Below are 25850 nucleotides of genomic sequence, written 5' to 3'. Positions count from 1 at the left end.
TCTAGGAGACTCTTTAATAATAAAGATATTTGTCAAATAAATATAAAATGGGTAGAAATACAGTTTTATTGGAGAAACTCATATCTAAGTTACTTTCATTTTTGAAGAACTCCTAACAAGCATCCAAAAAGAAAGCACACACAGGTTCAAAGGAACAAGACAAACGGGCTGTAGCCACCACAAGGTCACCACCTTAAAAAGTGTCACCTCCCTCCTGAGGAAAGGAAGTACACTGGGGGCCATAAATAAGACGTTCTTACTTTATAGGAAGGAAGAACCAAGATCCTGTTTGGAGGTGGATTAAATACAAAATATAAAATACTCTCTGACCCAGATGAGGGGGAATCCTCCAACACCTCAAGTCTCATGCAATAAAATCCAGGGGTCTGTTGAATCCGCCTTTTCGATTCATGTACTGCCTATGATAAAAACAGAAAAGTATTTTTTAAAAATGTGGACTTTTATTTTATAAATATAATAAAACCATACTTCAAAATTCAAACTAACAACACCTTTCAAAATGTTTCACCTGGGTGTGATGGTATGTGCCTGTAATCATCACTACTACAAGGGTGGAGATACAAGGATTGCAAGTTCAAGCCCAGGTTGGGATACTCAGAGACCCTGTTCTCAAAAGCAGGGCTGAGGGACAGTATAAGGTAAGAGGTAAGAGCGTTTGATTCCAAGCATGAAAAATGAAAAAAGCTAGGCATGGCTGTGTGTGCCTATAACCCCAGCAGTGGGAGGGAAGAGAGCTCCCAGAGCAGTCCAGCCAGCTATGAGCTTCTGGTTTAGAAACCCTGCCTCACGGCAGCAACAGGCAGAGCTATTTGTTCACATAAATACGGGAAGGAAATTGTAATACATCAGAATCCAAACAACAAAGACAGTACAGTTCACAGGCACCAGTCTTGGTGGCACAGGTTTGTAATCCCAACATTTGGGCGGTGGAGGCCCAAGAACTGGATCATAGTTATCTTTAGCTATGTCTCAAAAAACGAGGACGGACACACACACACACACACACACACACACACACACACACACACACACACACAGTACACACAGAGTGAGCAAGGTAGCACACGTGTGCAAACAGTATGGAAAACTTCAACATTTCCAAAACATACACAATTATCCTGTAACAAAATTCTCTTCCAAATGTGAAACTAATTTGAGGTCTAGCAAAGGGGCCATGCATACCTGTATTTCCTCTTCTGAGACACGTTTATGGCATAGGCATTTACAGAGCCATCTACCTTCTTCCCCTGGAAAGAAACAGGAAGGCCATACTAAATACCTGGATCACAGAGGGGGGATTCTGTGGGTATATTTTCAGTAGCAAGAGCCCAATGAAGGGCAGATAGCCCAAGAGGACACTCCATGAATGCTCAAGTGTTACAACTCTGTTCACACCTAAGTATCAATACAGTATTAAAAAACCCAAACATTTGGGGCTGGGGATGTACTTAGTGGTAGGCGCCTGACTAGCATGCACAATCCTCAGCCTCACAAAACAAAAACAGTAAGCATTCACAGTGTTCTTGAGATGGACAAGGCATGCTGAAAACCAGAGGCAGATTTTAATTTCCTCCAAAGATCTTTTGAGGGGCTGGAGAGATGGCGCAGCGGTTAAGAACACTGGCTACTTTCCAAAAAACCAGGGTTCAATTCTTAGCACCCACACGGCAGTTCACAACTCTCTGTAACTCTAGTTCCAGGGGAACTATGTACATAGAAATTAAAATTGGAAAAAAAAAAAAAAAGACTCCGTTGAAAAGTTCTCAAGACACATACTTGGTTCATAATATTCTCAAATCAAGCTGGGACAGTTTCTACATATTTAATTCCCATCTCTTGCACAGAAGATTGACTCTTTGACATTTAAACCAGGAATTGGAAGTTGGAGCTGGTACAAGCTGAGCTGGTGCTGTTGGCTTTTCCAAATGTGCATCTCCCCTCTCACTGTGGTCAGACTCTCCACAGCCACTTCACTCCCCATTCCCACTTGTTCCCATGCTGTTCCTCGGGTCTAAATCGCCGTCCCTGCCCTTATCCAGCCTTCAGCTATCTGGGTGCCGTCCACTGGTCAAGCCTCATTTAACTGACCCAGCTGCTGCAGCACCACTGTCTTTAATTCCTGGATAGTAACAATGTCAACTGTGCCTTCCTTGAAGCACCATGTGTTACCCTTCGAAACTGTGCTTTCTCCTGAAGCAGCACGATGCTGCTTTCTGTCTGTCTGTCTGTTAGTTTTGAGACGGGCTCTAGCAGCCAAGGTTAGCCTGAACTTCTTGATTCTTCTACCCAAGTGCTAGGATTATAGGCATGGTTGCAATATCTGGCTTGAGACGGCAGCTTCTTGATGGAGGTTGTACTCTTAGGGCCTAGGCTACCTGCTTTGAGAAATTTAGAAAAACAACATTAGGAATGTGGGTTATCAGTGTGGAACATCACTGGACATCTGCGTTAGGTAAAACCAAGGATTCTAGTACTGACGGTGTGTAGAGGTGAGCCCACACATTTGAAATGGAGCTAAGATAAATAGTTTTGATTAATTTTTTTTTCTTCCTTTTTGTGTGGGGTATTGTGTGTGTGTGTGTGCATGTTCATGCAGGTGTACATGAACATGTCTGTGCATTCATGTAAAGGCCAGAGGTCTATGTTGGGTATCTTCCTGAAGTGCTCTCCACCTTTAAAAAAAAATTTTTTTTTTTAAAACAAGGCTTCTCTGTGTAACAGTGTTGGCTGTCCTAGAACTCGCTATGTAGACCAGGCTGGCCTCTAACTCACAGAGATCCACCTGTATCTGACTCCATAGTGCTGGGATTAAAGGAGTGTGCCACCATGCCCAGCCCTTAATTTTTTTTTTTTTTAAAGATTTATTTATTTGTTATATATAGTGTTCTGCCTGCATGTGTCCCTGCAGGCCAGAAGAGGGCACCAGATCTCATTGCAGATGGTTATGAGCCACCATGTGGTTGCTGGGAATTGAACTTAGAACCTCTGGAAGAGTAGCTAGTACCCTTAACTGCTGAGTCATCTCTCCAGCACCTCCCCCCCTTTTTTTTTTTTTTTTTTTTTTTGGTTTTTTTGAAGCAGGGTTTCTCTGTGTAGTTTTGGTGTCTGTCCTGGATCTCGCTCTGTAGACCAGGCTGGCCTCAAACTCACAGAGATCCGACTGGCTCTGCCTCCTGAGTGCTGGGGTTAAAGGCATGCGCCACAGCAGCCCCAGCCCTTAAATTTTTGACACTTATCTTTAGTGTGCATGTTGTTCACAAGCACACACACACACTCCCGAGCCACCTCTCCAGTGCTCTACCTTACTTGAGACAGGATCTCTCACGGGAACTCATGAATTCAGATAGAGTGGCTAGCCAACAAGCTCCAGGCATCTACCTTCCCATTTGTGTTGGGGATTACAGATGTACACTACTGAACCTGGCTTTTCTGTAGGTGCTGGGGATCCAAACTCAGGTCCTCCTCACACTTGCACAGTAGCACTTTATCAACTGAGCCATCTCCTAAGCCCCAATTGGACTTAATTTCCTATTCCTATTTTTATTTAACTTTCCAGGGGGAGCAGTGGTACTGAACAAACTACTGAGCTCCTAAAAACAGACAGTACACAAGACCCAGAAAGACTAGTCTTGAAAAGGAACATATGCTAACCTTTTCACTGGGTTCAATTTCCAGAGGCTTACTTAATTTTTTGGAAGCTTTTGGAGAGCTGCATATTACTAACTCTATTCTCATGCATTACATTTTGAACGAGAAAATTATCCATTAGTAAAAATAAGGAAACCATGAATGTTTAATAGAAAGGAAAATGAATGAGCTGAGAGCCACATGAAGCCAACTGCACATAAACTAAATTAGCACCTATGTGGGGTAGTTAGAAAATAACCATGTTTGGCTGGGTTGTGGCTCAGTAGTACATAAATGACCTACCATGTACTGAGCCAAACCAGACCAAAGAAGAGCCCTGACCCCAGCTGCTCTCATATTATGCTACACTGCATTTCAGAGCATCTAAGAATGCTTACTTAATGTCTCCTTTATAAGCAAACCTCTTCTGACTATAGTAAGGCAGTGTCATGAGACATTTAAAACCCTCAGGAATTACAAATATCAACCAGGCAATAACAAGACTAGAAACCAAGCTCCTTCACTACTATTCTAAGAACATAAAACCATAATTACTGCCGGGTGGTGGGGCATGTCTTTAATCCCAGCATTGGAGAGGCAGAGGCAGGCAGATCTCTGTGACTTCGAGGCCAGCCTGGGCTATAGAGTGAGTTCCAAAGCAGGCTCCAAAGTTACACATAGAAACCCTGTCTTGAAAAACCAAACTGCTCCCCACCAAAAAAATAACAAAATAAAAAACCATAATTACTTTGTTCTATAAGTACTGTTACTTATTAGATTCATATTAATAGTGATTAATAATACATATTATAAAATACTCCAAATTAAAGAAAGAGGACTTGAGCTGGGTGTGGTGCTGCACACCTGGAATTCTAGTGATTGGGAGGTTGGAACAGGAGGGTCATGACTGTCTCAATCAACAATGCCAACCAATACAATAAAAGGATTTGGTATATTCAAGGACAAAAAGCTGAGAAGTTAATAGTGTTAAATTCCAAAATAGGGTTCATATAACCACTGCAAGAACAAAAGTGTAGAGAGGAAAATGTTTCAAGATGCAGTTACACAGAGCAGTCCAAAAAGGACTCTAGCAGTACAGGAAACAATTCCAAGACACTGGCAGACGGGGACACCTATTAGAAAGCTCTGTGGTAGAGGAGCCCATCAGCAGGCTGAAGAGACAGCCAACAGAGCAGAGAAACACGAATCCTTGCCAGCTACACATGAAGCAGAGTATTCCCATCGACAGTATACACAGGACTGTAACAACTAAACATCAAACAAGAAAGAAAAAAAACCTTGTCAATCAATAAATGAGCTAATAAACTGAAGACAATTCCCAAAAGAAAAAAACACAAATGACCAATAAACATTTATCGTTAATGATCAGGGAAATGTAAATTAAAACTACTTTATCTTACCCTTGTCAGAATAACCATTAACAAAAACCAAAAGACAGAGGCTGGAGAGGTGGTTCAGCAGTTAAGAGCACTTACTGCTCTTCCAGAGGACCCAGGTTTGATTCCCAGCACCCACATGGCAAATTCCAACAGCCTGTGCTCCAGTTCTAGGGGATCGGCATGGACTTTTAGCATCTTCAGGCACTAGGCACGCATGTAGTACAAGTACACTCCACAGCAAGACACTCATAAACATTCAAAGAAAAAAAAAATCTGATTAAAAAATAAACAACAACCCATACTGCCAAGAATATGGCAAAAGGAACCCTTCCTCACTACTAGTGGGATTATATAAAACAGATGAATGGATAAAGACGCATAAACTGGGCATGGTGGTGCCTGTCTATAAATCTCATCACTTGGGATGTAGAGGGGCAAGAGAATCAGACGTTCAAGGTCTCCTTCAACTATATAACAAGTTTGAAGCCAGCCTGTGCTAAGTGATACCTTTTCTTAAGAGAAAGAAAAAAGGGTTTGGGGATTTAGCTTAGTGGTAGAGCGCTTGCTTGCCTAGCAAGCGCAAGGCCCTGGGTTCGATCCTCAGCTCCAAAAGAAAAAAGGTTAAAAAAAAAAAAAAAAGATTATAGACTAAAATCCTTGTTTCTTCTTTTTTTTTAAAGATTTATTTATTTATTACATATACAGTGTTCTGCCTACATGCATGCTTGCAGGCCAGAAGAGGGCACCAGATCTCATTACGGATGGTTGTGAGCCACCATGTGGTTGCTGGGAATTAACTCAGGAACTCTGGAAGAACAGCCAGTGCTCTTAACTGCTGAGCCATCTCTCCAACCCCAAATCCTTGCTTCTTAATCCTAGCACTCATATGACTAAGGCAGAAGGATTTCAAGTTTAAGGCCAGCCTGTGCTACATAGTGAAACCCTTCTGAAAAAGAGCAAAACTCTTCTTGCTCTAAAACATCTACAGGTTCTAATCCCCTAACATGGTGAAGGGAAAAGAGTCTGCCCTAGAGCCCCAGGCAGTCCCTAGCAGGGACTGGTCACCACACTGCACTGCGCACAGGGCAAGTCTCCACCACGTACCCTGTATCCTCATAATCACTGAACAGCACTCTGCATCAAATTTGCTCCTGGTCTGCCTCACCACTACCTGCCTTTGAAAATCGACATCCTGGGCTGGAGACGGCTCAGAGGTTAAGAGCACCGATTGCTCTTCTAGAGGTCCTGAGTTCAATTCCCAGCAACCACATGGTGGCTCACAACCATCTGTAATGAGATCTAACACCCTCTCCTGTATACATAATAAATAAATCTTAAAAAAAAAAAAAAAAGAAAGAAAGAAAGAAAGAAAATCGACATCCTCTGAACTGGAGAGTCGAAAGAAAGAAGGAAGGAAGGAAGAGAGAGAGAGAGAGAGAGAGAGAGAGAGAGAGAGAGAGAGAAAGAAAGAAAGAAAGAAAGAAAGAAAGAAAGAAAGAAAGAAAGAAAGAAAGAAAGAAGATTGACATCCTCTGGACTGGAGAGTCCCAGAATATAAAGTAGCTTAGCACTTCCTCTGTGTATTAAAGCCCCTCAAAAATCTGTCTACAACAAGATAAGTTGTGCCTGTGGAAAAGGTTATTAGTGACAGCAAAGAATATGGAAAACCAGGACAGGTGTAAGGGACAAACAACCCGGAACATGTAACTGGTTCCATCTTTTACTTACTTTTGTGGAGTCAAAAGAGGCAAATCCCATTAATTTCATCATTTCTATTTCTTCCTCTGTCTTACCCTCCAGATCTTCCTCTGCAAAAAGAAACGAGTATTTGAAGTCCTATCATTATATGTGTGCATGCACAGAGATGTTCATCTGCACAAATGACAAAGTAGCAACAGATGTGCAGACATGTCACCTCAGCAGCAGAGACCAAATAAAAGGTGAACCTATCAAGAAAAATTCCTATTAACTTTGACATGCCAGAATATCCACCATGTGCTCTCCACAGAGCCTTTAACATCAGATACAACACCATCAAGTTTGGAAGATATTCCCCAGATAGAATTTTTTCATGTTTTTAAAAATACCTTTCCTAAATCAGAACCAACACATACTGGAAATTCACTAATGTATAATTAAAATCAAACCTGAAAATCACACACAATGAACCCTATAAAATGTTAATATTTACATGCTCAAAATTACACTTTGTTTTTTTGAGACAGGGTTTCTCTTTGTAGCCTTGCCTGTCTTGGATCTCACTTTGTAGACCAGGCTGGCCTCAAATTCAGAGATCCACCTGCCTCTGCCCTCTGAGTGCTGGGATTAGAGGCGTGCCAAATTTACACTCCGAATATGACTGAAATTATCTCAACAAGTCTGCTTATCCAGTAACATTACCAGTGATCTGACGTTCTTTGCTCTTTCCTTCTTTAGGTTCTTTCTTCTCTTCATCTCTTCGTTCCTTCAGTCGAGAAGGGGAAGGAGATGTGGATCTATGTCGCCTTGGAGACCTAATATTTATCAAGTAAAGCTGTTAGAAACACATACTAGGCAATTCCGTTGATCTGCACAGTTACCCATGAGCCCCTGACAAGTGAAGGCTGGACAAAGCCAGACCAGAGACCAGAGTCCATTAGGCTCTGACGGCTGAAAGAAAAAACTTTATTCACCAGTTACCAGTACAACTAAGGTTTAAAAAGTTTTGGGAGACAGAAAAATCTACCCTCAAAATTCTAAGAGGAGGCCAGAGATGGATCAGTGGTTAAGAGCAAGTACTGGCTTTGCAGGGGACCCAAGTTCGGTTCCAGTCACCTGCAGTTCCTGGGATCCAGCACCCTCTGGCTTCCATGGGCACCTATAGTCATGCATGTGGCACACATAAAACACATGCAGGTGTGTGTATATGCTCCCTTGCGCTCTCTCTCTCTCTCTCTCCATATATATATATATATATTCACACACACACACACACACACACACACACACACACACACATTGAAAGTATCTCTAAGAAAGTCTGTAATAGAACTGGTGAGATGGTTTTGGAGATGAAGGTGCTTGCCAACCTGAGTTCATTCCAAGGACCCATGGAGTGGAAGGCGTAAAGTGACTTCCCAATTGTCCTGATGTCCACATGCCCACCCCATACTCCCTTCAAATGTAATAACGAAATTTAAGTTTCTATCAATTACACAAGTCCTCCTAAACAACTGCTGATGTTTTAGAAGAGTCCATTTCTACCACCCTGCTAAGGTCACCTGTTCTTGATTACATACTTAAATTTCTTACTCTACCAAGCACCATGCTAAGTGGTTTCCACTCATTATTCCTCATTGTTCTTCGAAGACAACTCTCTTGGGCTGGAGAGAAGGCTTGGTGGTTAAGAACCCTAGCTGCTCTTCCAGAGGAGATTGGCTTCTAGCACCCACCCCAAAGCTCATAACTGTCTGGAACTTGTTTCAGGGAATCAGATGTATTGCACACAGACATACAATGAAGGCAAAACACCCATACATAGGAAATAAAAGTAAGATACACATCTTTCAGAATTTTTTTTGTTTTGTTTTTCAAGATAGGGTTTCTCTGTGTAGTTTTGGTGCCTATCCTGGATCTCACTCTGTAGACCAGGTGGGCCTGGAACTCACAGAGATCCGCCTGCCTCTGCCTCCCGAGTGCTGGGATTAAAGGCGTGCGCCACCACTGCCTGGCGATAAACATCTTTTAAAGACTACTTTCTTATGCAATATAATTAAACCATTTGCCAGGAGTACTGCTAGCTTCAGAATAATGTGTGATTAAACTCCGCCATTTCATGAAATTGGAAGTCCCCTTCTAAACGATAAAAGCAAAATTAAGGGCATCTCCCTGGCTCCTCTTTTTTCCCTGCAGCTTTGTAGTCAAGCTTCTGGTTTTTTCTCTATACTCACCTGGAGCGTCTTCGGTGTGGGGATCTTGAGCGGCTCCTTCTGCGATCCCTCTCCCGAGACCTGGACCTTTCTCGGCGTCTTCTTTCTCGATCCCGTGATGTGGACCGGGACCGCCTACGCTCTAATACATACACAAAAATAGCAGGGACGAAAGTTATCTCAAACACCTGGAGCTGTCCTACTGAAGTATAATGCAAGCCGCTTCTAGTAGTCACAATGAAGGATTAAAAAAAAAAAAAAAAAAAGAGCTGGGCGGCATTTGCGCACGCCTTTGATCCCAGCACTCAGAGGCAGAGCGAGGTGGATCTCTGTGAGTTCGAGGCCAGCCTCGTCTACAGAGTGAGATCCAGGACAGACACCAAAACTACAAAGACAAACTCCGTCTTGAAAAACAAAAAAACAAAAACAAAAACAAAAGGTCAGCCAGGCATGGTGGCCCAGTGTTCTGGAGGAAGAGGCAGGTGGCAGATCTCTGTGAGTTCGTGTGAGTTTGAGAATAGCCACAGCTATATAACAGAGAACCCCTGTCATGAAAAGTAAACAGACAAACAAAAAGTAAATCCTGGGCATAGTAACACACACCTGTAACACCAGGACTGGGGAAGTGGAGGCAGAAAGATCATCGTTCAAGACTACCCTCTGCTACGTAAGGCCCTGTGTGGAAACAGAAAGGTAGGGGTGTTGCTCAGAACACTTGCCTTGCATGTGAGAGGCACTGGGTTCTGTTCTCTTCACCACACACACAATAAAAACAGCCCAAAAAATCATATTAACATTTTTTTGACTCAATATATCCAAACTATTAACACTTCAACACATAATTTCATTTAAAGTCAGGCAATGTGGTATATTTAAAATCACCCCACATTTCTACTGTTTATACAATAGCTTAGTATTCAATTGTATTACCTGAAAAATTGTATTTTTAACACAAAGTTTTGTGCTTTTTGAAAATATGGCTGTGTATGAGGGTATGGTCGCCCCCCCAACTTGTACAATCTACCATTTCTTGTACTAATTAGTAAATTGGTCAAAGTAAAGGATAATGCTACAAAATAAGTCTTTTCCCCCCGAAAGAAAATCCACTGACTATTGCAAATTCACGGCACTTCAAGGGCTCAATTTGCTTGAGGTCCTGGTTGTCTAGTAAGAAAACCCAGAGTATTCACCAGCTGAAGACGAGCCTTGTTCTAAACATCTAGAGACTCTAACTCTAATCCCTTAACATGGCAAAAACTCTCGAGTTTTCCACAGCCCCACGTTACCCCTGCCTCAGTACTGTACCCTCGGGGGCTTGGGTACAGAAGACATTAGGCTACCCGGTATCCAATTCTAAACACTTCAGACTAACGACCCGGGCAAGGCTCTAACATTTAGCAAGCCTTTGTGAGCCAGGGCGATCACATGCTGAATGTCGAGTGTGAGGTTAATCCCCACATCAACTCTTCGAGGTAAAGTTACCCACGATGATTATGGGAACCCAACTGAAAGAAAGGTGGGGTGATGTATGCACGGTCACCCAGAAGCTGGGCGAAGGCACTGGACTCTGAGGGCCGGGCTGAGCAGCGCAGGCCCCGGCCTCGCCCCGGCCCGCACCCTCTCCATCCCCCCGGGCTGAGGGCACAGGTAGCGCCGGTCAGCGTCCCGAGCAGCTCGACCTTCGGAACTCACCCCTCCGCGGGGAGCGGCTACGGCTACGACCCATCGGAGCTCCACTCCTCTGGCTGCCCCGGAAACGATCCCACAACTTCCGGAGCAGACGGAAGTTGCTTCTGCTCACCGACTGGAAACCTTCAAGGACGTGCTGCGAGGGTTCCGGCGCTCCAAAAAGCGGATGGCGCCAAATCCTGCCCCCGATGCAACTCCAGGGCCTGAAGTTCCACGAGGAACTGACAGTCGCTTCCGTTTCTTCAAGTTCGTTTGTTGTTCTTGTTCGCTATTTCCCCTTTTGTCCTCCTGGGAACTCACCTAGCTGTGAGTGAGTTCTCACGCGCCATTCTCTCCCGTTTCTCCATACGTATAAAATACATCACACTAGTTCTTTTTTGTTGTGGTTTTTTGAGACAAGTTTCATTATGTCGCCCTCGTTGTCCTGGAACTTGCTATGACTACCAGGCCGGTCTTGGGATTAAAGGCGTACGCAACATTTCTTTTCTTTCTTTTTTCTTCCTTTTCTCCCTCCCTCCCTCCCTCCCTCCTTCCTTCTTCCTTTTTTGCTCGTAAATGTCGAAAGAAACGAATAACCAAAGGACGCAGTCAGCTTTGTTTTCTCAGAGGACAACAGTCAGACTGTGCCCTCAACTACTATGGTGGCTTTAGGAAGTTTTATTATTTATATATACGAGGATGTCCCCAGAGGCTAGAAGAGGACTTGTGTCCTTTGGAGCTGGCCGTAAGAACCTCCTGACAGTAGGTGCTGAGAAAATGAGCAGCAAATGCTCTTACGGCCTGCACGCTGCCATAGCTGCCACTTTTCAGCCCCAGCGATGATCATTTGTGAGCAAACGGCTTTAATATCGCGTTCTATTCCCTCAAAGAACCCTCTAGAAACTGCCATAACCTTCAAAATGAAAGGCTTTATAATGCACAAAAATAAGGAAAAAGGCTCCCTTGCACTCAAGATGAATCTTTTTGCAGTAAAACATGAATGTCCTAAATGGAAAAGGCTGGAGTCTCTGCTACCAGAACCAGTGCTTTTTGCTAGTCTTGTGAGGGGAGGGTCAAAGGCTGAGGCCCAGCTTTTAGAACAAAAAGCTGGGGATAGGCTAGATTTAGTTTGCAAACACTTGGCCCACTCGTCATCATGTAAAAAAAAAAAAATTAATATATACATTCTGATGTAGCCTCTTTAATACCTGTTCCCAACTAAACTAGAATTTTCCCCATGAGGCCTGATTCCCATAGTTTTGAGATTATGGCATAATGTGTGTCAAGGTATGGAAGAAAGGGTTCAAAGGAATAGGAGTCTCAGCCTTTGAGAAGGAAGACTTCGGATATTATTGGATCAACACTGCTAACATTTGAAGTCACTGTCCATAAGGAAGACAGGGGAATTAGAGGACGCCAAAGACTGTGCATTAGAGGTTTAAGAGAAAAGCAACATGGTGGTTACAGGTGATCTGACATACACCCCACCTCCATCCATACAGAACATCAAATTCTTAGCACAAAGGAGATTTATTACCTTGCGGGGTGGGGTTGGGGGTGGGGTGAAGGGGGCTGCAAAGGCAGCAGCAACAGCAGGAAAGAAACTGTAGCATGCATTTCTGCAGGGGTGGGTTTTTAAGGAGAAAAAGGAGACTCTCTGCTAGGGTGAGCTGGTAAATTCTGACTGGACATATTAGCCAAATAATGAATTTTGATTGTTGGATCTTGGTGTTTTGTCTCAGGAATGAGTTAGTGGACAAGTAAGGGAACAGACCTCGGGGGCTAGCTTTAGGAGTGCAACCTAATGGTTTTTAGCAAGGGAGAGGAGGGTAAACTTGTTGGCACCATGTTTACCATGCTTGGGCCTGCTAGAGCCCCTCAAAAACACTTCAAGAAATCTCTTCAGACTTTCAAAAACAGTTGGGAAGTATGATGGAAATTGGTTTAATAGACATTTTTGGAATGCCTGCTGAATGATGGACACTACTACTTCAGCATTAGGGTGAAAAGGTGAATGACATGGTCTCTGCCTCAAGAGGCTTGCAATCTTAATTATGGAAGTAGATGATGGGACGTTTTCATAATGTGGTGGGGAAGATAGTGTCTAGTGTGTTATGAGAGGAAAAAGGCCATTCAGCTTAGTTTGATATTCCAGGAGAGTTTCCGGGAATAATATTCCTGAGAGTTAGGATGACCTACTGTGCTATGTGCTAGGCATGATGAACACAAGTTTTCTCACAGATATACACACACACACATGTGCATAGAAGCGTGGTGCCACGCACCTTTACCTGCTTAGCCAACTCACCAGTTGCCTTTTGACAATGCTTATTGAGAAAGTAAGGGTTGGTCTGTTTGCAACATTTATAACATGATGATGTCCATGTGGATGACACAGAGAAGGCAATGAAAGAATACTTCCTTTATTATTTGAGGGCTCTTGTGCCAAGGAGTAACATGGGGGATACTCTCCTGCCCTTAAGTGCCACTTTATCAATTCAGTGGAGCTCTGTGTACTCCAGTCTGAGAACCTGATTATACTTTAGCTTGTGGGAAAACCCGAATTCTATTTTGTTAGTTAATCTATTAAGTACGATGGACACAAGCCAGGCATGATGGCAAAGGCTTCCCATCCCAGCACTCCAGAGTCAGAAACAAGTGGGACTTCGTGAGTTCCAAGCCAGCCTGGTCCACATACCAGAACCCAAGATCTGGGGAAGAGGTAAAAAATAAAGGCAGAAGTGAGGGATTTATGAATCACAGGAGTTCAGGAGAGTGTCCTGGGACCAAGGCCAGCCCCAAGGGCCTGTGGACTTATACTGAAGAGGAACAGTCAGCAAGGAAGCCACATTATGGCTGTCAAGTTTGAAAACACCACTGGAGCACAGTGTATCCGAATCCACAGGACAGAGTTCCGAGAAGGAAAGAGAACGGCTTCGTCAGTACACAGACCAGCAAAGAAGCTGGTCCTCATCTTCAGAGCCCGCGGATGTTGCCTGATGTGAAAGGATGTGCAGATGAGGAGGCTGCCCTCCATGACCCAGGAGGGCCCTAAGTGCCTTCTAGGAGATCTACAGAAAGGCAAAGGAAGGGTGATATGGGAGCAGGTCCTGAGACTCCAGAGGCAGGGGATGACATCAGAATGACAGCAATAGATGCTGCATGAGGCAGACGACGGACCCTTCGTGGGAAGCTGCAGAGGGAGCACAGCTCTGCTGACACCCGGGCTCAGGCACTGAACCAGGTTCTGGACTTCTGGCCTCTGCAACTGTGGAGAGAACACATTTCTGCGGTTCTAGGCCAACATGTCCATGGTAATTTACTACACAAGGGTCAGGAAACCAAATCCATTAGCACAGCAGGGAACCCTGTAAAATAACTGAGCAGGATAGAACACTAGTGAGCTGCATGCATTTATCTTTTTCCATCTAAAGAAACCCAAACAAAAATCTGAATAGCAGTGTAAAGAAAGACCACAACCATATTTAAAATGTAGGAAAAGCGTTTGACAAAATTCACCAAAACATTTGGCAAAACTTGACCCAAATCTTGCCCACTGCACACTCAGAATGGCATAGATTTAAACACAGAATGCAAATGGTATGGTACCTTTTAGGGGGTAACGGAGGCCATCTTTGGAATTTTCTTAGTCTGTCCAGCTGTGGAAAGGTAGCTTATAACAGAAATTTGTTCCTTACAACTTCGTAGGATAGGAAGTCCAAGGTAAGGCTCTAAGGCTGCGTGTCTAGTGAGGACTCTGAGTCCTGGCTGCTGCCCTGTGATACACTGCCTGCTGTTTGTATGGTCTGGCTCCCTGTCGGGTTGTTGCTCCCTGCAGTTTTGGCTCTGCCAGGAAAGCATATCCAATCTCATCATCAGCTATGATGTTGAATTTCAGTGTTACGATTTTTCTAACTGGGTATTTTCTGTCCTCACTCTGTAACCTGGGCTGACTTGGAACTTAGTACATAGCTCAGGTTGTGTTTGAACTAGAGGCAATCCTCCTTAGTCTCCTGAGTGCTGGTTGTGAATTGTGCAGGGAACTCCAGGGATGTAGAGCTTTCATGAGCTGTCATGTTCCTGTAATTATCCCCAGTAAACCCAATGGGGTTTGTAATGAGTCTTTTTCTGTCCTGCCAGCCAGCTCCTAAAAAATGACATAGAGACTTCTGATTAATTATGAAAGCTTGGCCTATAGCTTAGGCTTGTTCCTAACTAGCTCTTATAACATAAGCTAACCCATTTATATTAATCTATGTTCTATCACATGGTGTTACCTCCTCCATCTTGCACCTCAAGTTTCTTCCCTGGGTCTCCTGCATGCCTAGATTCCTCCTCCTCCCCTCCCCCTCCTCCTTTCTCTCCTGGGAAATCTCACCTATACCTCCTGCCTGGCTATTGGCCTTTCCGAATTTATTACATCAATCCCAGCAACACACCTTCACACAGTGTACAAATACCCCACAAGGTTTCACCAAGTTAGACTTGGGTAGAATCTTTGGTCTGCTGTCAGTGCCCTATCTGGGCTGAATTGATGTTTGCTCAGCTCATGTCTCTATTAGTTATTTTTTGTCGTTGCTGCTGTGACAAAATGCCTAGCAAAAGCAACTTGAAGAAGGGTTTGCCCTGGCTCACAGAAGAGTTCATCAAGGCAGGTAACAAATAGCAACAGGATCTTGTGGCTGGTTACAGGCCACATCTGTAGTCAGGGAGCAGAGCTCGATGGATGCTTGTGCTCAGCATTTCTCCCTTTTTGTGCACTCCAAGACCTAACTCATAAAACAGTACTGCCTATATTTAGGATAGGTCATCCTACACACCTCAACCTATATATAGAGATATAATCCCTCACAATGAGATACACTCAGATTTGTCTCCATGGTGATTCTAAACCCCATCAAGGTATCAATCAACACTAACCATTATGTTACCCCAAAGTCATGCAATGTTCCGCCTGCAGGGCTACAATGGATTCTCGACCACCCTAAGGAGGGAATGTAGGGACAGGAGATACAAAGGAAAACACACCAAGTCTAAATTCTGATCAAGGTGCAACTTTATTTTCTCCAGAAGGGTTTATATAGTTCCTGCAGGGTGGGGGGAGCAAGAAGCTGTCATCTGCATAAGGTGGGGCAAGCTAACAGGATTTTTGTATAGGATGTTTACAGGGTGAGAGGGTCAAGGGCTCTGACTCAAAGTCCTGTTGCTAGGCAACCTGACTGTAAGATAATCTAGTTCCTTGTCTTATTGGGGGGGGGGGTCTGTATTTTTCCACTAACTAGATTCTGTCCTTGTCCCTGACAATGCAATAGACAGCTAGTTTTTGAACCTTCCCAGAAGGACTTAGGAGAGATGATTTGGTACCTGGCTCATGGATGATTACAGCAGGGGACACTGTCTTATCTTGACAGCTGGTTTAAAGGGCTGGAGTGATGGCTCAGTGGTTAAGAGCACTTGGTGCTCTTTTAGAGGACCTGGTTCAGTTCCCAGTCACCCATATGGGTGGTTCACAATCATCCATGACTCCAGTTCCAGGAGATCAATGCCTAACATCAGGCACACACATGGTGCACATACAGGGAAAACATTCATACACATAAATCAACCTTTAAAAAATTAAAAGAAGTGTTGGGGAAGTGGGTTTGGGACTGGCTGGTCTGTGTGTAAATGTACATATGAAAGGGAGTCCATTGATGCTCTAGGACTCAATTATAAGGAGTCTGGCCTCAGCAATGCACTAGTTGTGGAAATACCAGGAAATAAAATGTCATGATTATCAGTCATACTATTCACATTTATTGCATACTTATATATCAAAGGACTGAACAGTGAAAAAAGGCACATGAGTTTGAGGGCTTGTAGGTATGAGAGATACAGATAAGGAAGTGCGACAAAAGTTTAGTCACGTGGAACACGACAGCAGGAAGGTACAAATGGCGAGCACCTGCCTAGTGTTGAGGGGGAAGATCGTGCAGAAGAGCTTCTGGAAGGAAATGATGTAAGCAGAAAACAGCCAGCAGACACGGGGAATTGTGTGCTGGGGGAGAGGTCTCTGCACACTGCAGGGTAAGGGCAAGAGGTGAGGGAGAAATGAGGGAGGTGGGACGAGGGTTACCTGAGGGCACACGTGGAGCCTCTGCAGAGTTTTAGGGATGGGAGAGTAGGAGATTTGGGTTTCTTCAGAGAACACTTTGGGGTAATACAGGGGCTGACTGCAAAAGAAATTGGAGGTAAGGACATTTATCTAGGTGAGTGTCTCAGTGTGTTGAATATAATACCAGAGACTGGGTAACTTACAATGAAAAGCAATTTCTCTCTTGTAGTTCTGGAGGCAGTGGACTCCATGGTGCTAGAATCATCGTGTGGTGTGAGAGCAACAAAGGAGAAGGTAGGATGCCATTCTAGACACAGCCACACCGGCTCACGAAGGGCTTAGTTGCTTTTACACATTACACTTGTCAACATTATTGCATAGAGAAATAAATTTCCAGTGAGTACTGAGCAGGGTAGGGTGAGCCTGTAACCTGAGCACTTGGGAGGCAGGGACACTGGAGAAGCCAAGGAAGAAAGATCTTGAGTTTGAGGCCAGCCTGGACTACATAGAGCCTCTTAAGAAAATCTAACCCCAAAAGTTGGTGACTACTGCGGTTTTCACTTACGTTTACGCATCTTGCTAAGGCTTAAGCCAGATCCACAGAAAAGACAGGAAGTGTGTGTGTGTGTGTGTGTGTGTGTGTGTGTGTCCTTATGCCTCTGTAATAATTCAGAAACTACAATAATTCTCTTCTTTACTGATTAGATAACCAAAGAAATTATTAACTGGTGACTAGTTTTCTAGTCCTAACAGCCAATAGAAAACAAACACACAAACAGAACTTGGCAGAGACTATATAGCAAGAGCTGGCAAGTACCAAGGCCCCACGCATGGTCTCTAGTCGTCACCTGAAACTGCTCACACTTGGTAAGCTGACAACCTGACCAGCGAAAGGAAGTAGGTTATCTTCCTTGTTGATATATTCCCACTTTACTTTCCAAGATTTATAAAGACATATTTGGGTATAATTGTTTTTTGTTTTAAAGCAGGGTCTTGCAATACAGCCCAGGCTGTCCACAATCTTGTGATTCTCCTGCCTCAGCCTCTTGTGTGCTGGCATTACAGGTGTACGCTGTTGGTTTTGTTTTTCAAGACAGGGTTTCTCTGTGTAGCCCAGGAACTCACTCTGTAGACCAGGCTGGCCTGGAAGCCACAGAGCTCAGCCTGCCTCTGCCTCCAGAGCGCTGGGATTAAAGGTGTGCGCCACCACTGCCTGACTATTTTTTAATATATAAAGAGTAAAGGATTCCTTTTGTTGCTGAGAGAAAACATCTTAGCTGTGGGAGAGGAGATTACAGCTGGGTGTACAGTTCAGAAGTGGGGCCTGTCACTGGCCAAACCACTGCTTCAGAAATACTCCCCTTACAATTCTAGGAGGCAGAAGAAGACAAAGTAGTTACATTTTGGAAAAAAAACAAAACAAAACAAAACAAGGATAATTTGTGATCCTATCAACATATCACCAGGAAAGAAAACCCACCAGTAATTCAAAGCTAGAAGCAGGTGGGAGCAAGTACTTGTGATCTTCGGAGCTCAGTCTGTCTGCTGTCTGTTTGTTTTCTATGGTTTTTGTTCTGTGTTTGTTGTTTAAAAATAGTCAAGGCATGGCAGTGGTGGTGCACACCTTTAATCCCAGCACTCAGGAGGCAGAGGCAGGCAGATAGATTTCTGTGAGTTCAAGGCCAGCCTGGTCTACAGAGCGAGTTTCAGGATAGCCAGGGCTACACAGAGAAACCCTGTCTTGAAAAACAAAACAAAACAAAAACAAATAAATAAAAACCAAGCAGCCAAATCTGAAGCTGCTAGCACCACGACCGACCCAGGTGTCCTCTCCACAGACCCCACAGCTGAGCCAGGCTTGCGCCCTCTGCCTCAGAGCAAGGCTTCTCTAGCTCCTTTTCCCAGAAGCCTCTGAGATTTAGTTTTCCAGTCCAGTTGTTTTTTCTCTTACTCTCTAATAGAATTCTGCTTTAAAACAAAACAAATACAAAGAACCAAGTACTTGGAAAAAAATTGAACTTTAAGAAAAAAAGAAAACCCTAGTTTCAGGTGAGGTTTTTGAGTCCACTTTAAGCAGGAGCGTATTCCTTTTCCAAATGAGCACTTTATTTGAACAGATACATAAAAATGATTCCAATTTTTAAAAAAATACTAAAAACATACATCAACCATAAAAGCACTTCCTCTGACTGGAGGAAGACGGGAGCGGCTATTTTCAGAACAGCCATAAACACAAGGAGCCAACATAGCAACCACGACACGCAGACATCTCATCTTGACAAAAAGAAGTTGTTCTAACACCAATGTTTTGTTCCAGCTCCTCCGGTACATTCCCCGTGAAATCTGTTTGCGTATGTGACTCAAAGGCACTCAGTTCAGAGGTTTAAAGTCCTGAGCTCAAGTAGGAAACAAGATTCCCAACTAAAATTTGAACATAAATTCCAGTAGAACACAAAATGTTTGAAAATGTAGTATTGTATATAAATAATTCATAACAAGAACACAGAATGCCAGACAAGACCACGCACATAAGGCAAAGGAATATCCTCAGAATCAAACCAGTTTCCCTTATTCAAGTTTATTTCAAGTCCTAAAGCTGATTGCTGTTGTTGTCATTTAAAATTGTAGGAAAGTTAAAGTTTTAAAAAATATGAAAATGCTTAAATTTAGATTAAAAAACAAAAACAAAAGCAAATCAAACCGAAACAGAAATAGTTCCTAAGCCTAGTCCCCCAAACCATGAAAAGGCTCTGATGGGAAAAGCAGTGGAGACTGAAGGAAGGCATCAGATTGAACCGAAGACTCAATGAGCAACTGAGAACTAAAGGACAGCTTTAAAGGCACCCACTCAAGGAGCAGTTATAATTGGTCATCCAAACTCTGCCCTTAGCATTCTCCTAACAAAACAGGAACACATTTACAAATAAGAAAGTCAAGTTCACTAACACTAGGTGGGGTCAAAATTCAAGCTCAAAATTAAATCTGTATTTTGTTGCAAGGAAAAGAGAAATTTACCTATAGTAATTTTCTACTGCTACTAAATTAAAGCGAGTTGATACCCTTTTAACATACATGGTTTGACAGATACTTTCTTAGTTTTAAAATACTTTTTCATATGTGCATAGAAATGTAATGAGGATGAGGACATCTGCAGCATCCATAAAGTTCATAAGGCCCATCACTGTTAGTCACCTTAGATGTGAATGCAGTAGGCCGGTAAGTTAAAGCTGGCCCCTACAGTTTTCAAAGTGCTCCTCTTCCCACCGACGAGTGCCTCAGTTTCCTGGGTTTTCTGGGTGACGATTACTTTCAGTTCTTTTTTCTGGTGATATATACAAGAAGTTACAGCAGATATACAAAGGGAAGACCAGAAGCCTGCTGTCCAAGTTCATCACCACTTGTTCCTACAAGACAGATTGGTAGGTTTAATGACAAGTAGACAGCAACGTTTTATAACATTTCTAAGTCAAGCAGTTGAATGAAATGAACTAAAGCAGCAGCCTGGGATGAAGCACTCACCACAGCTCTAACTGTAGACTCCGGCCCATTAGATGTGTGCATGAGCTTGTTACCTGCATTTCCCTCATTGTTTGGCTCCTGGCTCATAGGATGGTACTGAGGCCTAAAGCAGACAGATAGAGCCAGCTACTCAACAGGGCAGCTATTTTCAGTTTTATAAGATTCTCTATCAAGTTCCTGTGTATTTTATGAGCATACAGTAAACAGAGGCTGGGCTCACAGCTCAGAGGCAGAGCACATGCACAGTGCTATCTGAGCTCGTCACTACTTTGAGTCCAGCATGTACAAGCTCTAGTTTCAATCCCCAGCACCTGAAGCAAACAGCACACAAGCCCCTATGCATAGTGAACTGCTCACTTGGTTTCAGTTTTTAAGACACCAGTACAGACCACTAGACTGAGGCAGGGAGTCGATGCTGCCCTTATCTAAATACCCTACCATGCCTAGAACACAGCACATAGTATTGTCATGTAAAAGCATTTTGAGTTCAGCTACATCTATGCACATGAAACCTCCCAAAGACAGGTGGTGAAAGCCACAAGGGAACCATTGATGCCCTGGATCTCTCTGGACTTCACAGATCTGTCCCAGAACCAGAGAGCAGAGTAGACCCTTAAAGAAGCAGTACTGAAATGACGGTCCCACATCTAACCCCAAGGGACGTCCCACAGGCTGCAGGCATTGGTCATGTTATTCTATACATTTCGGAGACTACTAAAAGCATTGTTTAAATAGAGTCTGAAGCCCAATTCCTACGCAGATCAACTATGTGAGTGACCAAAGTAGGCTTAAAGAGCTCTTTTTGCTGTTGTTGATTGAGACAGGGTTTGACTGTGTAGCTCTGGCTGTCCTGGAACTCATTCTGTAGACCAGGCTGGCCTCGAACTCACAAAGATCCGCCTGCCTCTGCTTCCCAAGTGCTGGGATTAAAGGTGTGCGCCACCACCGATAATAGTACAACTTTTGTATGGGGGGGGGTTAAGATCATAAGTTTAGGTAAATGTATAGAAATTTTATTCAAATATAGCCCACAACTTCTCTGTACTCCCCCGAAAAGGGAAGGTGGTATTCAGGAAAATCTCAGGGAGTAAAATCAGGACACCGTCGTATTGACAGACAGGCAAACGGTGCTGCCAAAAGGAACGTCAGCACACGTCTGAGCCGCTCTGCCTTGGCAAAACTTGTCTGTCCCTTGGAGCCGAGTATAGCTTTTCTAAACCTTCACATCACATTTACTACACTTGATGGTAATCTTTGAAGCCATGCACATTGATGGTAAAGAAAGAAATCCCAACTGTGCACTGACAAAAGCCAGCCAGCCAGCCACTGTCAGGGGTCTGAGTGCAGCTACAACTGGGAAAAGAGGAAGCCGATGTGGACACTGTCTCAGGCCCAATGGACACATCACTCTTGGAGTAAGCTACACTAACCCTTCTCTCCAATCCCTAACACACTAGATGGCTTCCAGCATCCTCAAACCTTTAAACTCTACTCTGTACGCCTCCACTGAAACACCTGCATGGTGAAGGGCTCTCTGCTGGTCCACTCTGGCCGGGAGGCTGTGGAGGCCTTGCATGGCAGCAGCACACACCCAGGTTCTTTGCACACCAGGGCCTGCTTCCAGACAAAGAACCCACACTGCTGTGTGCAGTGTCTCCACCACCTCATCCCTGTGTTTAGACCGGAGCCCATCTGACCTCCACTGGAGACTTGAGGAGAGAAACCGCTCTGATTCCTCCTTTCTGAGCACCCCTCCTGTCTGTCTGTCTGCTTTCACTCATGGCCTTCACTCCTCATCCTTGCTCCTGAGTGTCTCCCCAGGCTCTTTATTCATTTATTTAGCTCCTATCTGACGTATTGGTCTTCCATTATGTCCCATACAGTGAACTCCTGGATGGCCAGGGCTTAGAGAGGCACTGATACAAACAGTTTTAAAATGAAACCAAGTGCATGCCCTCCGATAAAGAAACATTACCTAATGTAAAAAGTCATAAAGGAACAGAAAAAAGTACTGATGACAATTCCACAGTCCTAATAAGAAGAACAATCACTGCAAAAAGAAGTCACTAAGGGAAAAAGAAGCCGATCACCGTGAAGATTTGGAGACTGGCAGCATGTGACAAACACTGCTCAAACAATGTAAGTCACCAGTTTACACGGGGAGTCACACAGGGAAACACCTAATTATACCGGTAATCGAACAAGTGAAATTTAAAGCTGACACATTTGTACTTTCTTTCTTTCTTCTTTTTTTGTAAAGATTTATTTATTTCCCGTGTGTGTGTGTGTGTGTGTGTGTGTGTGTGTGTGTGTGTGTGTGTGCGCGCGCCTGAGTATATGCATGTGTGTGCAGTGTCCTCAGGAGTCAGATTAGGACATCTGCTCTCTGGAACTCGAGTTACAGACAGTTGTGAGCTGCCAAATGTGGGAGCGGGGAATCAGACTCATGTTCTCTGCTAGAGCAGCAGGAGCTCTTAACCACCGAGTCACCTCTCCAGCCCCCAAATTCACTTTCCACATCAAGTGAAAGATTAGAATGAAGGCAATACTCTACTGGATGTACTGTCCTCTGCTGCTCAGAGGGCTGCAATCTGGCCATTAGAAAAGGCATGTGCTGCCAGGAGTAGTGGTACACACTTGCAATACCAGTGATCAGACAGCGGAGGCAGAATGACCGGTTAGAGCCAGTCTAGGCTAAAACACAGACACACAAATAAATAATAGAAAAATGTATGTGGGTATGTGTATTTCTTATAACAAAAACATTAAGAGACAACTTTTACCCAGTAAAGATGAATAATCTAAATTAAGGTATTTTGTTTTTTTTTTCCAGTGTAACACATGGAAAACACATACACGTAAGTGACCAACCAAAGGCCTTCAGCCTTCCCCTGCAGTCCACCACACCAACTCTATCTGTACTCAACTCGCCCCACCTCCCTCAGTTCTGCAGTGACCAGCAGCTCTCTTGCCCCTGTCTCACGCACCTGAGGCTTCTTAGGCTCACTTTTTCAGCCCAAGTTTTCCCTGAGCTGTCCTCACACTCATCTTCAACCCTGAAGCATGGGTTAGGGCTTCTCCTTCTCCACTGTCAGCCATCACATCCACTGTCAGCAATGTGACAGGGGTCGGGGCTTCTCCCTCCACATCACACAGCACTCTGGGATCATGCCACAGTGCTTCTTACTAGGCTAACCTAACACAGGCTCGTGTGGATTTCCTCCCCCACAGGAACAGAACTCAGCATGCAGTAGGCACAACAGCACCAGGCAAATAAAGTGGGTATGTAGGATTAACTTGGCCTGGAGCCTTTTAGCTTTCTGGATGCTTTGAGGTGTGGCTACTTGTTATGAAGTTCCAGAAAGAAGGTAAGGGCAGACATTGCTCATTTAGTCCCAGGGTCAACAGGAAATTTCAGTGCAGGAAGACAGGGATTTGAAGGACCTTATTCCATATCTGTTGAAAAGGACATTCCTGGCCGAGTGGTGGTAGTGGTGGTGGTGTGGTGGTGGTGGTGAGTGGTGGTGGTGTGGTGGTGGTGTGGTGGTTGTGGTGGTGGTGGTGGTGGTGGTGGTGGTGGTGGTGTGGTGGCGCACGCCTTTAATGCCAGCACTCAGGAGGCAGAGGCAGGCGGATCTCTGTGAATTCAAGGCCAGCCTGGGCTACCAAGTGAGTTCCAGGAAAGGCACCAAAGCTACACAGAGAAGCCCTGTCTAAAAAAAGAAAGAAAGAAAGAAAAGGACATTCCCACATACTACTGCCATGCCTGCGTCTCTTTCTTCTTCTGTGGATTTGCAACAGTGCTCAGGGCCTCTCTCACATAAGACAGCACTCTGCCATGAGCTGTGCCCGGCCCTTCCCATGGGCAGCAAGAGTGGAAGTGTGCGCTAGGGAACTGTGGTAGGAGGTTCCCTAAGGCCCACGGGGGCACAGCTACTGAGTCTCCTCAGTGCCGGCTCTCCCATCTGAGGAAACAAGGGCTCAGCAAAGGACTTCCTACCAATGTGGTAGGCTTTTCAAAGAAACACACTTCCTCACCATTTAGCACTCTCATTTTTTGTTTCTGAAAACGGTTTACTTTCTCATCCTAACATTTCAAAGTTTATGCGTGCATGTGGATGTGTGACATGACCAAGGACTTCAGAGATGATATGGAGACTGTTATGGATGTCTATCCTCTTCCACTTAGGAGCAATAGAGGGTTGTCAGGCATCTTCGGGACATCTGCTGTGAGACTGAATAAGAGCTCCTGGGTACAGGATAGAAGAAGCACTGCACAGCTTTGTGAAGACGATATTCACAGGAATTATTTCCTTACCACCAACTCCTTCCTTCCCCTCAGATGATCTTGTTTGGTTTTGTTTTTGTTTTTGGAGACAGGGTTTCTCTGTTTAACAGTTCTGGCTGTCCTGGCATTCGCTCTATAGACTAGACTGGCCTTGAACTCAAAGTGATCCACCTGCCTCTGTCTCCTGAGTGCTGGGACTAAAGGTGTGTGCTACCACCACATGGTGAGAGGATCTTTTTGTTTCAAAGGGCAGAGTAGCCCTCATCTGAAGTTCTTGAGACCAGAGTGTCAGCCTTTGTATTTTTCCAGATTTCAGAACATCTTAAGTCTACACACAGATTCATTTGTCTTTCATACATACATTCACACAAAGAGACTCAAAGTAACTGTATGCACCATTTATTGAAAATATTGTTTCATGATGGACCGCTCCCTATGGTGCTCAAAACACTTTAGATTTTAATACAGCATTTTGGGTTTCATGGTTTTGGATCCAGAACACTAGGTCTACAGTGCTGGAATCAATCAATCTCTGTAGAAGTGACCAGAATATTTTCACCTTTACTTTGCAACAAAACTTCAACTAATTTTCACATCAAATATTGTCATTTTAATGTAAGTTTTACTTAAGAGCTTCAAAGACTCCAAACACACATATGATGCAGCCAAGTGGCAAGCACGCAAGCGCGCGCGCATGCGCACACACACACACACACACACACACACAAGCACACATGCACACAAGCACACACACACACACACACACACACACACACAAGCACACACACACACACACACACACACACACACACGCACACAAGCACACACGCATACAAGCACACATACCTGGTCTTTTTCAAGCGTCAGTATTTGGTAGCCAGTTGCTCTACTGCATATGAGTTTTCCACTACTGTCAAAAGAAGCCAATCGCAATCTAAAATTAAAAAAGAAATACAATTTTAACGTGGAGACTAATATAAACAAGCTCTTCCCCATTCTACTTTCCCCCTCTATATCCCTGGAAGCCTTATTTGTGGCAGTGCTGTGGACTAAGCCCAGCCCAGCACCCTGGATATGCTAGGCAAATGTTACCACAGCTACAGCTCCAACCCTTGGTTTTTAGGAACAGGTCTCATTATGGAGCTCAAACTGGCATTGAACCATGATCTCCCTGCCTCTACCTCCTGGGTGATGGGATTACAGGAGTGAGTCCTTTATAAAGGATTTTAAAATTAACTCTACTCAGATTTCTAATTTGTGTTATTCTAACTACTGTATAAAAAAACTCTGAAGTGACCTGTCATCACCATGGTGAGACACACACA

General features: G+C 44.0%; 2 protein-coding genes across 2 annotated transcripts in view; both read right to left on the bottom strand.

The window, feature by feature from the left end:
- Positions 1-43: 43 nt before the first annotated feature.
- Snrnp27 (small nuclear ribonucleoprotein U4/U6.U5 subunit 27) lies at positions 44-10750 on the bottom strand. Its single transcript, XM_028853886.2, has 6 exons — positions 10649-10750; positions 8978-9098; positions 7449-7561; positions 6777-6856; positions 1204-1268; positions 44-419 (listed from the first exon to the last, which is right to left on the bottom strand). Exons 1-6 carry the CDS (start codon positions 10680-10682, stop codon positions 365-367), a joined length of 468 nt encoding a protein of 155 aa, XP_028709719.1. The 5' UTR covers positions 10683-10750; the 3' UTR covers positions 44-364.
- Positions 10751-18802: 8052 nt separating this feature from the next.
- Positions 18803-25850, bottom strand: part of Gmcl1 (germ cell-less 1, spermatogenesis associated) — a 39179-nt gene continuing 32131 nt past the window's right edge. Inside the window, exons 13-14 of the mRNA XM_028853872.2 lie at positions 25372-25459; positions 18803-20122 (exon numbers count right to left, since the gene is read on the bottom strand). Coding sequence (XP_028709705.1) covers positions 19994-20122; positions 25372-25459 — 217 coding nt within the window. The 3' untranslated portion in view covers positions 18803-19993. The remainder of the gene's footprint in view (positions 20123-25371; positions 25460-25850) is intronic.

This window comes from Peromyscus leucopus, chromosome 3 (assembly GCF_004664715.2).
Source record: "Peromyscus leucopus breed LL Stock chromosome 3, UCI_PerLeu_2.1, whole genome shotgun sequence".
Lineage (NCBI taxonomy): Eukaryota > Metazoa > Chordata > Mammalia > Rodentia > Cricetidae > Peromyscus > Peromyscus leucopus.
The sequence above is the reverse complement of the archived record's forward strand: the minus strand, read 5'-3'. Positions and strand labels throughout refer to the sequence as shown.

Coding starts and splice junctions, on each gene's coding strand:
- Snrnp27 (XM_028853886.2), bottom strand. CDS start 10,682: ATGGGTCGTAGCCGTAGCCGCTCCCCGCGGAGGG. Junction 1,269..6,776: donor CCTCTTTTGACTCCACAAAA/GTAAGTAAAAGA, acceptor GTTTCTTTCCAG/GGGAAGAAGGTAGATGGCTC. Junction 420..1,203: donor TCTCAGAAGAGGAAATACAG/GTATGCATGGCC, acceptor TTTTTATCATAG/GCAGTACATGAATCGAAAAG.